Source organism: Arachis stenosperma, chromosome 6 (genome assembly GCF_014773155.1).
Source record: "Arachis stenosperma cultivar V10309 chromosome 6, arast.V10309.gnm1.PFL2, whole genome shotgun sequence".
NCBI classification, from domain to species: Eukaryota; Viridiplantae; Streptophyta; class Magnoliopsida; order Fabales; family Fabaceae; genus Arachis; species Arachis stenosperma.
The window spans coordinates 14419013-14433364 of NC_080382.1; the positions used below are offsets into that span (position 1 = coordinate 14419013).

Below are 14352 nucleotides of genomic sequence, written 5' to 3' on the forward strand. Positions count from 1 at the left end.
TGTGAGGGAGTGAAGTGAGATAGATACAAAAGAGAATGGATCAACTGTTAAGAGGGGAAGGGGGGTGATGCTGTGGAGTTACTGAAATGCCCTTTGTAGGGCGCTGTTGTGGAGGGTTTTTAGAGGATGTGTAACGGCTAGGACTGAGTGAGGGTAAGAATGTAAATTGATAGGTTTTGAAAGTATTATGAGTTGGGAGGAAGGTGCAATGTTGGGTGCCACGTGGGTTTCTGGTTCCCCTGCCGGGGCAGCTTACCTGCTAACCTGCCACCGTGCCACCTGCTCTCTCATCTCAATCATTTAAGTGAAAAATCAGTCAAAATCAGTAATCTTACTGTAGAAATTCACTCCAGTTATTTTGATGTGAATTTAATAGTTAAAAATTATTAAATAATAATTTTATTAAATTTATTAAATTATTTAATAATTTTTAATTATTAAGTTAATTGAATTTTCACCTAATCTCACACTATATAAAATAGTATCTCTTTAACTAAGTTAATCTAGCAATTAGTTTATTAATTTATTTAAATAAATATTAAAAATTTAAAATTTTTTTATGTAATAATTCATCGGAAAAAGAGCTCCAATCTCTTAAAAGGTTTTTGTTAAGACATGCTAAACCCGTAGGGTCATATTTACTTATAATATTGCCTAAAAATTTTCGTAAGAATAATTTGATGTTTTCATTTTTTTTCTAAATATTATAATTTTGTGAAATCTTGGTAGTTTTTTTTTAAATACTAAATAAGCTTTTATAAAATTGTATAAATAGATACAAATACGATGACAGACATTATAATAAAAGTGAAACTTTTTTTTTCTTAAGATAAGTTTAAAAATAATGTTAAATGGGACTATTTTTTATTTAAGTAATTCTTTTGTTTTTTTTGTTTAACTTAATTAAGTCATAAAAAAAAGATTTACCGATCTTAAACACAATAAATTCTATGTAATATAATTTTCAAAAAACTTATAAATTTATTACATTTAGAAAAAAATTACTTAATATTTTATTTTTTTAAATAAATATAAATTCCTTTTAAAATTCTTCAAGAATCCGTTAGCCCCCCTATTACCCTAAACAGAGTAATTAGTTAAAAGTTTCATAGCAGACAATGAATCCAATGTTGTCTAGGCGAAAGTAATTTTAAATGTATGTAAAGAACATATTATCAAAGAATGTAAGGAGTAAATCTTTTTTTAATATACCGACCCTCATTCATGTTGGGGATGTTGGAACTAGAGTACCATTCTTATGCATTAATATGTATGTCCCACGAATTTGGGGTGAGAAAAATAAGAGTTGGGACTTGGGACCCAAAATAAGATTGCTAGGTACTACATCCGTGCTTATCCGTTTGATATAACTAAGGACTTGATGTTTTTAACGTGGATTAAAGTTGAACGAGATCATTATCAAATCTAACTTATAACTATTATGGCAAGGTTATTTTCTAGAACTGTTTTTTTTTTTTAATGCTTTCGGAGATAATATACCAGCACATGATATGATGATAATAAAATGTTTCATCATACTTTAATAAATAATGTATCAAGTTAATATTAGGCGATAATTTTTGTTAAAAAAAAAATACTATATACGTTATTTTTTTTTTTTTAAAAAAAGGTAGAAACAAACTGATTAATTGGTATACCAATACCACAGTCATATCCATTTCCTAATAACGATTAATTAGGTTAGAAAAAAAACAAAGAAAAACAACACAAATAAAGAACGAGGCCGGTGAAATTTAATCATTCCTACCCAGATAGACTTTCCAATGTGATGGAGAATATTTTGATAAGGATGCAATACAATGGAAATGAACGATAGTTTTGTCGGAAAAGGTGCATAGTTTCTAAGGAATCTCTTATGCTAATCATCTTACTGAAGCTTCTGTGGCGTGTGATTAGAAAAAAAAAAATAGAAGCAAATTAATTACCATTAAATTAGTAATTTTTATTATATAAGAGTTTTATTATCTGAATTAAAATGTGATTAGAGTTTCACTTTGTATTGAAGTTCTCTAGCCATGAAATTTCGAGGAAGTTCTTGATATAAGTCTGGTCAATATTTGTAACTATATCTCAAGATAATAGTTTTTAGTATAATAATTAAAATCTCAATTTAATTCTTAAAATCTTTTGATATTACGATTTTAAATAAGTTAGTCAATTTTATAAATTTTCAACTAGGCCAAAAGTTTATTACAATTCTATATTTTTTATATTTAATTTACTTTTTTTATTTCACGTAAAATTTTAATTTTCTCTACCTCAGTTATTAGAATACCTTGGTTACAAATTCATCACAGTAACACAAAAGTTCAATTAATTGTTAAGATATACTTTTTTTGGTACATGTTCGACAATACCAAATATTCATTTTCATTTGCCGGGTTACCACTAAATGAATGACAATATGACACGGTATGTAGCTTATGAAAATTGAATCCATATACATAAAACAAGGGAAGTAGCAAAACAACGTTACTATATGTCATCTAAAATAAATTATCCACCCCTCAGTGTCTGGTTTCGCGAATTTTTATAAAACATACAAATTAAAAAAGAAGCCATTGGAACAGGAAAAAAAAAAACCAGACAAATCTGCTCAGAGAGTAATTCTGTTCTTTCTATTATTGTGTGGAGAAATAAATTAGAGTACTTTTACTGGGGAGGTCTTGAATATTCTAGATCAAGATGCCATATGATTACATGCAATAATAATTTGGTCAAAGTTTGAAGTAACGGTCATTTTTTATTTTTCACAAAATTCAGAACTCATTGTGATTTGTGGCTTTATTCCTAGACAATGCTAAGTTCCAACTACCGAGCATGTGTTTTACTTTTACAGACATGCCATTTATTTTTTAATCCTTTTCATGATAAAGGAGTCAAAGTGCCAATTTGTTGAGTCTTGAAAGAGTTACCATTTGATACTAGGGAGGGAGATTTGAAACCAGATCAGAATTGAGTTATTGCTCAATTTGTTACACTAGAAAGCCTTTAAATTTACAGTAAATTATGAGGTTAGTTAATATCACATTTATCCCTTGATTATACTACATTGGTTGGTATCTCAGTACCCCCAAAAAAATACATACATACAGTTGAGACTGTAAGAATTTGCATCTGTGTTGCGTAAATAATGATTTCTCCACAAAATCTCAAACGCATTACTCCTTAGAAACAAGCGCCCCCCCCCCCCCCCCCCCTTTTTCCCTTCTCCTTTTTCTTTTCCTTTTATGCAAACTCACAATAGAAGTGAACTGTAACTTTTTTATCACTCATCCAATTATCTTGTGGACTTGTGTCTATAGGGGAAATTAGATTTGGGACAGCATGCTAACTAAGTAATAACTAATTCGAAAACAAGGGTGAGCTGAGTGCAGTGGACTCACGTGATTGACTTGGAGAAAATCGTTCCCTGGATTTTCCCTTCACGGATTCTGTACAAGTTCATGATCAATGTAAATGTTAGGCCTTACTCTCTAAATACCAGGACAATACCCAAATACCATGCACATGAATATTAGGAAATAGTGTAAATCTCCATACCGAGTCTCTCTTTTACCACTGCAGCATTCTCAGCCCCAACACATCTTTGTGAATAGGAGGATATATCATGGTACATTTCGTTTGATGGTTGAATTCCTGAATCCTCCATCCATTGTAGTACCTGCATCAGAATTCGCTTAATTTTCCAGATGTGAAGTATTACAACATAAAATGTTCAGAAAAATCATACTTCACGATACTGAACAATGGGAAGTCTCCAAAGGACTAGTATAAGTCTCATTGAAGGCACTTACCACTTTGACAATGGGAGATCTTATTTATAGTGATTTCATGATTCTTATTTTGAGAAGTTTATTTTGTAGGCACTAAACTCTATGCATGCAACAAAACTAAGAATCTGTTGTTGCCTAGTTGAAAAAATGTAGAAAATCACTCTCCTATCGGAAACCAACTAAAGAATGTGCACGTAGAACCTGTTTCTATCATTGTTATTAATGCACACCACACAAAGCCACAAACATTGACAGAGCTCACCTCTAAATATTTCCTCCAGTTTCCAGAGGATAAGAGGGTTTTCAATATAACAGAATAAGTGTTGAGGTTAATATCAGCACCCGATGCCAACATCTTGTAGACTAACTGCATGCAGGAAAAATAAGCCAATATGAGAGGAAGGTAGTGAGAAAGAGATACCAATCTAGTGGGAGATCATATTTAAGGTGGTTATAACAATTATCTGGGAGAATATTAGAGATACCTTCAACATAGTTTCAATCTTTCCACTTTTTCCTAAAAATTTGAGGAAAAGGTTCAAGCATCCAGACGAAATTACAGGAAGTGAGGGCTCTATGTACTTCATGATATCAACTGCTGTCCTCCAATCATGCAATCTTTATTGCAAAATACACTTAATTTGACAGTGATATGATAATAGAATACCATAACTGTATAAAAATATTACCACACTATAATAACGGTTATCAATTAAAGAAGTTTAAGTAATATCCATCTAACATCCTCTTGTTTTCTATCCAGTCTTTCATAAAATATTATGTGCTTTAGTAGGAAAAAATAATATCAAATGCACCAAAGTGTTGTACAATGTGGAAACTAAGAATTTGATAATAAGAACACACTTTTCTAGTTCAAGTTCCACCGGTGATATCAAAATTTTAACATAATGTTATGGGTCTGGTAATAATATATGCTAAATAAAAATGCCAAAATGTGAGTATGTTGGATGAGGTGTGCAATTAATTCAGAATATGAAGTTCATAAAGGTGTGTTAAAACTTAAAAGGGTGAAGACATTAGACAGGATGCACTACAGTAAGAGAGGAACCTTTTAGGAAGCTTCAAGAAAGTACACAGTAAGAAAACTAGAAAAGTAAAAGGAATTTGAGGAGACTGGAGATATAAAGACAAATTTAAATTTGAACTTACAAGCTACAGGCAGATACCATTTCAAAATAAATGGTATCACTGAAAGGAATATCTTTTTCTCTCATACTTTCCGCAAGACTGAGGACCCTTCCTGGTTGACCACCTTTATTAAAAGCTCTCATCAGGGCAGCACATGCAATCGTATCTAGCTTGATGCCGTTTACTTCCATTTCTTCAAAGAGTGCATATGCTTTTTCCCAATTCTCTGAAATTAAAATAGTGTTGAAAATTAAGACATATATTTCTTAATACAGTCCTAACATTCAGTGGTTAAAATTTATTTTACCTCCTGCATTGTATGCATCAAGCATTGCAGTGTATGCAACTACATCAGGATAGCAACCAGATGATTTCATCAAGTTGAATGTGGATTCTGCTTCTATGACTTGTCCCTAAAAAATTACCATATACAAGATATTAAAGAGAAGATACACAAGTCTCAAATTTTATTGATATTCGGTTGAGAGGCATTCTAAGTCCTAACAAAAGCCCTACCAGTTTGCTGTAAGCACATATGGCAGAAGAGTAGACCTCTTTGGACAAAGGAAGTCTAAGATGCATCATTTCTTCCATGAAAAATAGGGCTTCACTATATTTTGACATATTACAACAACCACTTATCAACACAGTGTAAGTAACAGAATCAGGTTTTATATTTTTCTTCCTCATAGATTTATACAAGCCTACAGCTTTGTCATATTTCCCCACATTCATATAGGCTCCTATAGCTGAATTATAGGCAACCGTATTCAATTTAATGCCTCGCATCTCAGCTGCTGATAGGATTGTATCAATCTTCACCTTCTGACTGCACCGCCCACAGGCAGCCAAGAGAGTGCATATTGAGACAACATTTGGATAAATTCCATCTTGTTCCATCTCACGCAATATTTCAATTGCCTCCGCCAACAAACCATTAGATCCATAGGCATCAATTAGTGCATTGTAAGTAACAATGTTAGGCTTCAATCTGTTTTTCTTTATCATTGCAAATATTTCCCTTGCTTTTTGAGGCTTCTGTGATCTTCCATAAGCATTAAGCAAAGATGTATAGGACACAATATCTGGCCGGAAACCATTTTGTTTGATCTCATTGAAAACCGCAAGTGCCTCCTTGTCCATCCCGCGAGCAGCATATGCACCAATTAATGAATTATATGAGATTGTGTTGGGTTTCAGCCCTTCTGCAAGCATCATATTAAATGCAGCCACGCAATTTTCAACTTGCCCACATGTAGAATACAAGTGTATGATGCTGGTAAAAGTTACAACATCAGGACGACAATCAGACTTATTTCTCCTCATGGAATTGAAAATATCGATGGCTTTGTCATATTGTTGAAGCTTCACAAGACAATGGATAATAATGTTAAGGGTAGTTGTGTCAGGACGAATGTGAGTTCCCTTCATTAGTTCAAAATAAGACAGAGCTTTTGAATACTGAGCCCCACTTTTAAATGCAGATAACACAATATTGTGTGTAACAAGATCAGGCCCAACTCCATTGTCTGTCATTTTCTTGCAAACATTAAGTGCTTCTTTCCAATTTCCACTAGAGCCACAGGCGTTTATCAAGTTGTTATAGGTTGACCGGCTTGGCGGAATCTGCAATAATAGAAGTGTCTGTCTGTTACAAACTAAAATTTAAGTTAAGATACAAACCATCAAAGTGCTTATTTTTAAATTAAATTTTAAGTCACAACAGCAGAGTATCTTTAAAAAGAAACTAATGCATGGTTGGTAAGATCACAAATATCCCATCATCAGGATTGATTACTCATTTCTAACCTGCTTCAAGACCCCATCGCCAACGAGTGTAAGGTAAAGTGGATGATACATAGAGCAAATAAACACTGACCAGAATGAAACCTATATGCTTCATTGGTTCACACTAACCAACTGGCAAAGGGAGAGAGAAAGAGGTTTCCCATCATCAAATTAAATAAATACAAACTATGTCTACATGTAATGGAATCTCAAATCAATGCCGCAACCGAGATCGCATGGAAAACTATACCTTATGGTTCTACTTCGGGAGTGCTCATCAAGAAATAAAAGATACAATATTATACAAAAAAAATAAATACAAAAAGAAGGTTGTTCACATCAAGTCAGACTCACTAAAGATTGAGGGAAGAAAAATACAGAGTACACACAGCAGCTCGCAGCATGTCATCCATGATATTCATCGCCCAACGCCACTGTCCAGCTCGACCATGCGCATTGATAAGAGCATTATAAGTCTCAGCATCAGGTTTACACCTAAACAAGTAAATAAATTAACAATCAAGTATAAAACCAAACAAAACAAGGATTATCAACAACCTTCGCAAAATTAAAGTTACTAGCAAGTAAACACAAACACTTAGTCCAAGAACAATTTCTATTTGCATTCAAACCAAATCGAATAACATCTAATAAACATTGAATTCCGCCGATTTAACTCCATTGCATAGAGTACCATACCTCCATTCTTGCATCTCAAAGAACAATCCACGCGCCTGGTCAGTTCGGTTATGCCTAGCATGCAACCTAATCATCATGTTGTATATATCATTACGCGCACAGTAGTTCTTCTGGTTCTTCATCCACCGGAACACTGCGATGCAGTGTTCAATCGACCCTCTCTGCGTCAACTCCTACAAAAAGAAAAAAGAACAACACAAAAAAATCGATAAGAAACAGTTATGCACGGCACAATTGGAAACGATTCAATGAAGCGAGAAAAGAATAATACTCTAATGAGGTAAGGGAAATTCTTGCGTGCGAAGCGCCCAACCCAGCGGTTCAGTAGTCCGTCGATGTCATCGCGAGGAGTGAGAGCGAGGACCTGGTCGACGACCTCCGAGACGGTCCAGTCTCTCTGGAATCGGTCTCCGGCGACTCGGACGCGGTAGCGGCCGGGGATGTCGTCCTTCCGGAGGCCGGAGAGCCTGTCGGAGACGTCGTGCTGGCCGCGGTCGTAGTCCACGAAGCCCTGCTTTGTCTCCTCGAATGCCGTCTTGCTGGATTTTTTCTTGCAAAAGATGGCGGTTTGCATGCGAGTTGACTCAGCGGCGGCGGTGCCCCCAAGTTGGTAGAGACAGTGAGGTACGGTGGTGGTAGCGGCCATCGGCGGAAGATGACTGAGCTGAAAAGCGGATAAAATGAGATATTTGTAAATTTGTATTTGTAGCTATAAATAATAAATGAATAATATTTCTTCTTCTGTTTTTTTTTTGGGCGGGAACTGGGCTCAGGCCCAACTATGTTATGGTTCTGAAACATTGAACCGTGTAATTGGGCTATATATTGGGCCTGTGTTATTGGCCTCATGCTTGTCCTACGAAAAGGAACACCTTCCATCTAGGAAGAGCTAATATGACGAAAAAAAAGGGAGAAAGATTTCTAAATTCTAATAATTAAGACCCGATATGATTGTCACGACAAAAAAAAAGATTAAGACCCCATATGATTGATCATTTTGAAGCTTTTTATTTTTTAAATAAAATTGAGATCAATACTATTTTATGTGTCAATATATACTAACAACAAAAAATGATAATGCCATTTTTTTATCCACTTATTATAATTATAGTCTAAATATCTCCAAATTCAGACTCTTTAAAATGATGATATTCAGTTAGAGAGTAAAATGAGAAATTTTATTGTTAGATTAATACAAAAAAAAATGAGCCTCGGTTTTTATTTTATTGATTCACTAGTGAAATTGCTTTATTTTACCTTTCAAAATGCAATATTCACTTTAGAAATTTTATCCAAATATGCCAATAGCTTTAAAAAAAAAGGAGCATCAAATGATGGGTCTGAAGACCGTCCAAAAAAAATGATGGGTCTGAAGCCGAACAAACTTATTAACACATTATTAAAATAATATTTTTATTGAAAACGTTTTTGGCATTTATTAATTTAATATTTTTGTTCACCTAAAAAAGGACATTTTTTTTCTCTTCTTAAATCCATTAATTAAATAAATCCCTCTGAATATCTAGCTCTCCGCAATTACACCTTTCATGCCACAATTTGATTTGGTGACTTCATAAATGGTACATTCACACAGATGATCAAATTGGGAATAGTTTTTATAAGAACAAGTGCTTTGCACATTACAAATTTAATGGAAAGTGTACTCCACGAAATTTATGTAAGAGGGTAAAGGAAGGTACACATTGTCAAGGCTTGTAGCTGTCAAACCTGTTAAAATAAAATAACCCAAATAAATAGAAACTATGGAAGAAACTTGTTGGTGAAGGTTATCAATAATTTTGAAGCAGCAACAAGGGCACATGGGCACAAAATTTTCAATCACTCCCCTCCCGGTATTCCTTTGTTTATGTTTCACTTTATTGCATCTCAATACTCTGTTTCATTCTTTCATGGATTTTGCATAAAATTATTGACTTTTGATTTGTCAATATGTCCTATTAACATGGGCGGCATTAATTTAAGCAATATTATGGCTTTTACCAATTATTTATTTTTTGTTTACCAATAATATCATCACATTAATTCTTTTGTTGCGAGTCATTTGAAGTTAATTAAAGTAGTAGTCACGGTCATAAATGTTAATCCGCATGGAAAAATAAAAGTACAGGACTTTTTAAAAATTAATTTATTATTAAAAATAAATAAATAATTTTGAATCTTAAATTTAAAATATTGACTAAGAATATAATACATAAAAAAATAAAATTTATATTGTTAAATTATTCTTTTACCTTAGTCCATGACAATAATAAAAAAAGTCTCATCATCCACAATTTCAATCCAACAGAATACATAAATTCAATTATAATTCTAGTATTTATTATTTTATTTTATCTTTTCTTTATCTTATCTTTAATCATTATCTTATCTTTATTTGTTTTTATCTTTCTTAAATCAATGCTCTATATATATATTTAGTTTTATTTTTATGATTCAATACAATACAATTTAATCAATCAACAATTAATAAAAATTTACATTCTTTTCTTTTTTTATTCTTTCATAGTTTTATCATATATAATTAATAGAAATTACAACACTCTTACTTAATATTAAAGATAGTCCTAAATATAAGAAATTTTATGTGTTTTATGGTGGAATTTGAATCCTTGATGGCCCTTTGATTGAAAGACTAGATGATGAGTTATGAGTTATGACTTATGACACCACATCCTTGCAATTGAAATTGAATTTACCGATTCCTTATCTGGCTGGTGAATTTATAATTTTGAGAAAAATAACAAATGAATTCCTCAAAAAATATATTTTAGATAAATTAATTTTTTAAAATAATATCAATAAAATTATTTAAATAATAAATATAGACAAATTAATTTAAATTAAAATTTTGAATCTTAAATTTTAATATAAAAATTAATTTAAAAATAACATCCTTTTTTAAAAATTAATTTATTCAAAATATAATTTTTTAAGAGTTTATATGTAACTTTTTTCTATAATTTTATACTGTGAGTGAAAGTCATCTTTCTTATAAAATAAACAACTAAAGACATACTCTGACAGTGAATTACTTTGTGTGTGTTTGGATTGTGGTTGATCAAACTGGAGTTTGAATAAAAGTGATTTTATAGAATTGATTTTGGATAGAAGTAAGTTTGTGTCAACATGATTTATGTTTGGCAACTCTTTACCAAAATTGATTTTGATAAAATAAATTTTGTTTGGATAATATTAGTTAAAATCACTTTTAGATAAATAATTACTTAAAAGGACATGACATTAAATTATAATATTATTTTTTTATACATGTTTAATTTTTTTATATTTTTTTCTTATATATTTTTTATATAGTATATTTTTAATACTCTTAGTACTCTTTTTTAGTACATTATAATTTTTAACTATTATTATTATTATCTAATGGAATCAATAAATTCTATTATAAAAAGATAATAATAAATATAATACACAAAAAATATAACTATAAAAATATATAATGTCAAATAAAAAATTGATAAAAAATAATAAAAAAGAGTTCATATAGAGAGGAATAATAAGAATTCTATAAATAATGCAATAATATGTATAAAGGATAAAGTTGGTAAAAGAAAAATAAATATTGAAGGTATTAGCTAAAAGCACGTTAGTGCAACGGAGAAGCTAAAAATTATTGCTTCTTGTAAACCTTGGTTTAGGAATAAAAGCACTTCTGCGTTTGTAAAGAAGAAAATTAGCCAAACAAAAAAGTGAAGCTTTCAAGAAGCTCTAACGTGCTTTTTTCCTTCAAAAGTGATTACTAAACACACCCTTTGATGTATCCATAACCCCATTATCATAATATAAATTAGTTCATGTGATTCGGAAGGGGGTAAGTAAAAAACAAGCTTAGCTTTCCAAAGGTGCCGACACAAGTAGCAGGACCCCCAGAGCCAGGGGCTGGTGTTTGAGCCACCACACATACACTACATACATTAGATTTAGACATTGGTAGTACTTTTGTACATGAAAATTAAAAATTATTGTTCATGATTCTTCACCTTATGACCATGTGGTTGTGTGTGCTTTGTTACGTGGAAGCTTCTATTGGATCTAATCTTACTACAGTTTTTGTGACACCAAGTCCCATGTACTGCATCCATATTGGGACCCCCTCTTCATTCAATGTCCTTGTCTAATTTCTATCCTACATTCATATATCAAATTATGAATATCATTTAATTAACTCCTTTCCTAAATCCATCCGAAATAGTTGTTGAAGTGAAAAAAAAAAATCTTGTTTATGCATTCAATAGAGCATAAGAAATGAAGTTGAAATGTGAGCATTGGGTTAGGAAAATATTTTTGTGCACTACACATAACATAATATTATGTTCTTATTAAATTGATATTAACTATAAAATATTATACTATAGTACACCTTTAAAACTAAAATTAAACTTAAAAATTAAAGGTGTTTATGGACCGGACAGACTGGATCAAGTTTAATTAGATTTAGACCGGTCCTAAAAAATTATTAGGCCTATTTTGATTCGACCAAAAAATAATCTAAAATAAACAGAGATAAATCGAAGAAGTTGATTCGATGTAAAATTAATATATATAAATTTGTAAATTTTATATACTAAAATAACAAAATTGTATTTTTAAAAATTAAATTTAACAAATATATTATTATATTTATATTAAAATAAATTATTTTAAAACAAAAATAATATCGTTAATATAAAAAATATTAATTAAATCATAAAACTATAAGTCTATAACATGACATTATTAATTTCATTCTAAAATATACTTTTAATTATAAAAAACAATAAGCATAACCCAAATTCAATCCAAAAATTAAAAAAAAAAAAATCCAATAAAATATATCTTGAATTCGAATAGAGTTTTAAACCTCATCAAAACTTGAATACCCCTACTAAAATCTCTAATGGCTTGATCATAGGGCTAGTAACTACTTTCAATAATGTTAAGTCTATGCCATTTCTACGTTCAACCTATAATTTCGGTGTCAATATCTTAATGATATACAATCAAGCAATGAAGATTTTTAATTCACTCTTTGGGTAGTAGCTTTTTTGGCAGATACCATATTTAGAGTGGATTTGATCTTGTGGTTGAAATGTTTCTTTTTGAAGTTCTTTTGTGACATATTAATTAGCATCCTTGGCATGGGTAATTACATTCTAGCTAGAACAATGTTTTAGGAATATTATTATTCATATAGTGATCAAGTTAATATTTAGAGCTTGAAGCACATAATTAAACTAAATATTCTATTCGTAACTTTACTTCATGTACGTTTTCTTTAATTTGTGGATACAAACGTGTATAAAAAACTAATAGAGCTTTCATAATACTCTATAGTTAAGAAAGTAAATTTGGTATTGAATAGCATTAGAATTAAGTTCGACCTAGCTTACATAAATTTAATTTGGTTTGAAATTATCACTGTACGATATACTTAAATATATGCCTAACTATGTGCAATTCTGTCGGCAGAAACAATTTTTTTTTAATTTTTATTTTCATTTTTTCTTTTTTAGCTGCTAATTTTGAATCTTTGGCTGTCCATACGACGCCGTTTTCATGATATCCAGGTGTGAATGTATGGTGCAGATTGCACACTCACCGGACATACACGTGTACATGTGTCATTTTTTACTGGTTCATCAATTATTAAATATAATAAAATACCTCTAGTATATATCATGTACATTATTGTTTTTGAATTTTGAGAGTTTAAGATTTAAGTTTTTTTTCACTTATTTTTATTTTAACGTATAATATTAGTTTAAAGTAAATATAAATATTGAATTTTAAAATTCACAATTATTGCGGAGAGTATATAACGAACATAAATTAAGAAATCATTCACGCATGTAACAGTTTAATTTTATGTAATTTCCTTCGATATCGTATTATCATAAGTCATAACAATGATATCCCAGTGGTATTTATTATTTAACATTATATTAATCAGTAGTTACTTAATATAATGCAACCAATAATGGAACTATATAATTATTGTATGTGATATTCCTCGTCGAAATAATTATGTGATATTGATTTGCAATGAATCTAATCATAGAATTCAAGAGAAGAAAGAAGGGGGAGAGGGATGAAGAAATAAATCAGAGAAGACTTCAGAATCTTAAGATCCTGTCCCAGTCTGACTGCTCTTTTCTTTTTCCTATAAAATTCCAAATCAATAATAGGAAAAAGAAAAACATTTTCCGATTATTTTAATAGATACATAACAATGTTTTAGAAAGGGGAGTGTTATTTGTAAGCCTAAAATTTACATCTATTATAACAATTTGGAAAACAACAATAGAAAAAAAGGACAATGAATGTGTTTTATATAAAAAAGGTAAAAATTTGATAAATAAAAAAAATACTATTAACTAATAAATTTATTATTTTTAATATTATTTGACTTTAAAAAAATAATTAATGAATATAAATTTGTTCTATATTTAAATCGATACTAATAAATTTACTTTTTTTTTGTCAAAAATATTGGTACTATAATAAAATTTTCTTGAACTAAGTTGAGTTGGTCTAATGATTAGTTCACTAGTTCGTTTAAATAAGTGTCGAAAATTCGAATCCATCTTATAGAGGTAACTAGGCTTAGGATTCAGTGGTGCAAGAACCTTTGGACCACTTAGTGATCCCATTAAAAAACATGTTTTTAGAGTTCTTTTAATAATTGTTACATAATCTTTGAATTAATTTTAATTACAAATTAATCTCATATAATTTATTTGATTATAGAAACTGTTTTTTATTTTATAAATTATTATTTTATCAATTATCTATTATATTTATTAACAATCAAATACAAAAACAACAACCAATTATATCCTCCATTGATTCTAATAAAGCTTTTGGCCATTCCAATCCATTAAAATATTAAATTTGATCTCGT

General features: G+C 30.4%; 1 protein-coding gene across 1 annotated transcript; it reads right to left on the reverse strand.

Annotated features, from left to right (window-relative positions):
* Positions 1–3208: 3208 nt before the first annotated feature.
* LOC130932607 (pentatricopeptide repeat-containing protein At2g41720) lies at positions 3209–8109 on the reverse strand. Its single transcript, XM_057861961.1, has 10 exons — positions 7705–8109; positions 7434–7606; positions 7124–7229; positions 5463–6572; positions 5254–5359; positions 4968–5172; positions 4283–4415; positions 4060–4164; positions 3565–3685; positions 3209–3455 (listed from the first exon to the last, which is right to left on the reverse strand). The coding sequence occupies exons 1-10, from the start codon at positions 8077–8079 to the stop codon at positions 3367–3369; spliced, it is 2523 nt and encodes an 840-aa protein (XP_057717944.1). The 5' UTR covers positions 8080–8109; the 3' UTR covers positions 3209–3366.
* Positions 8110–14352: the final 6243 nt, after the last annotated feature.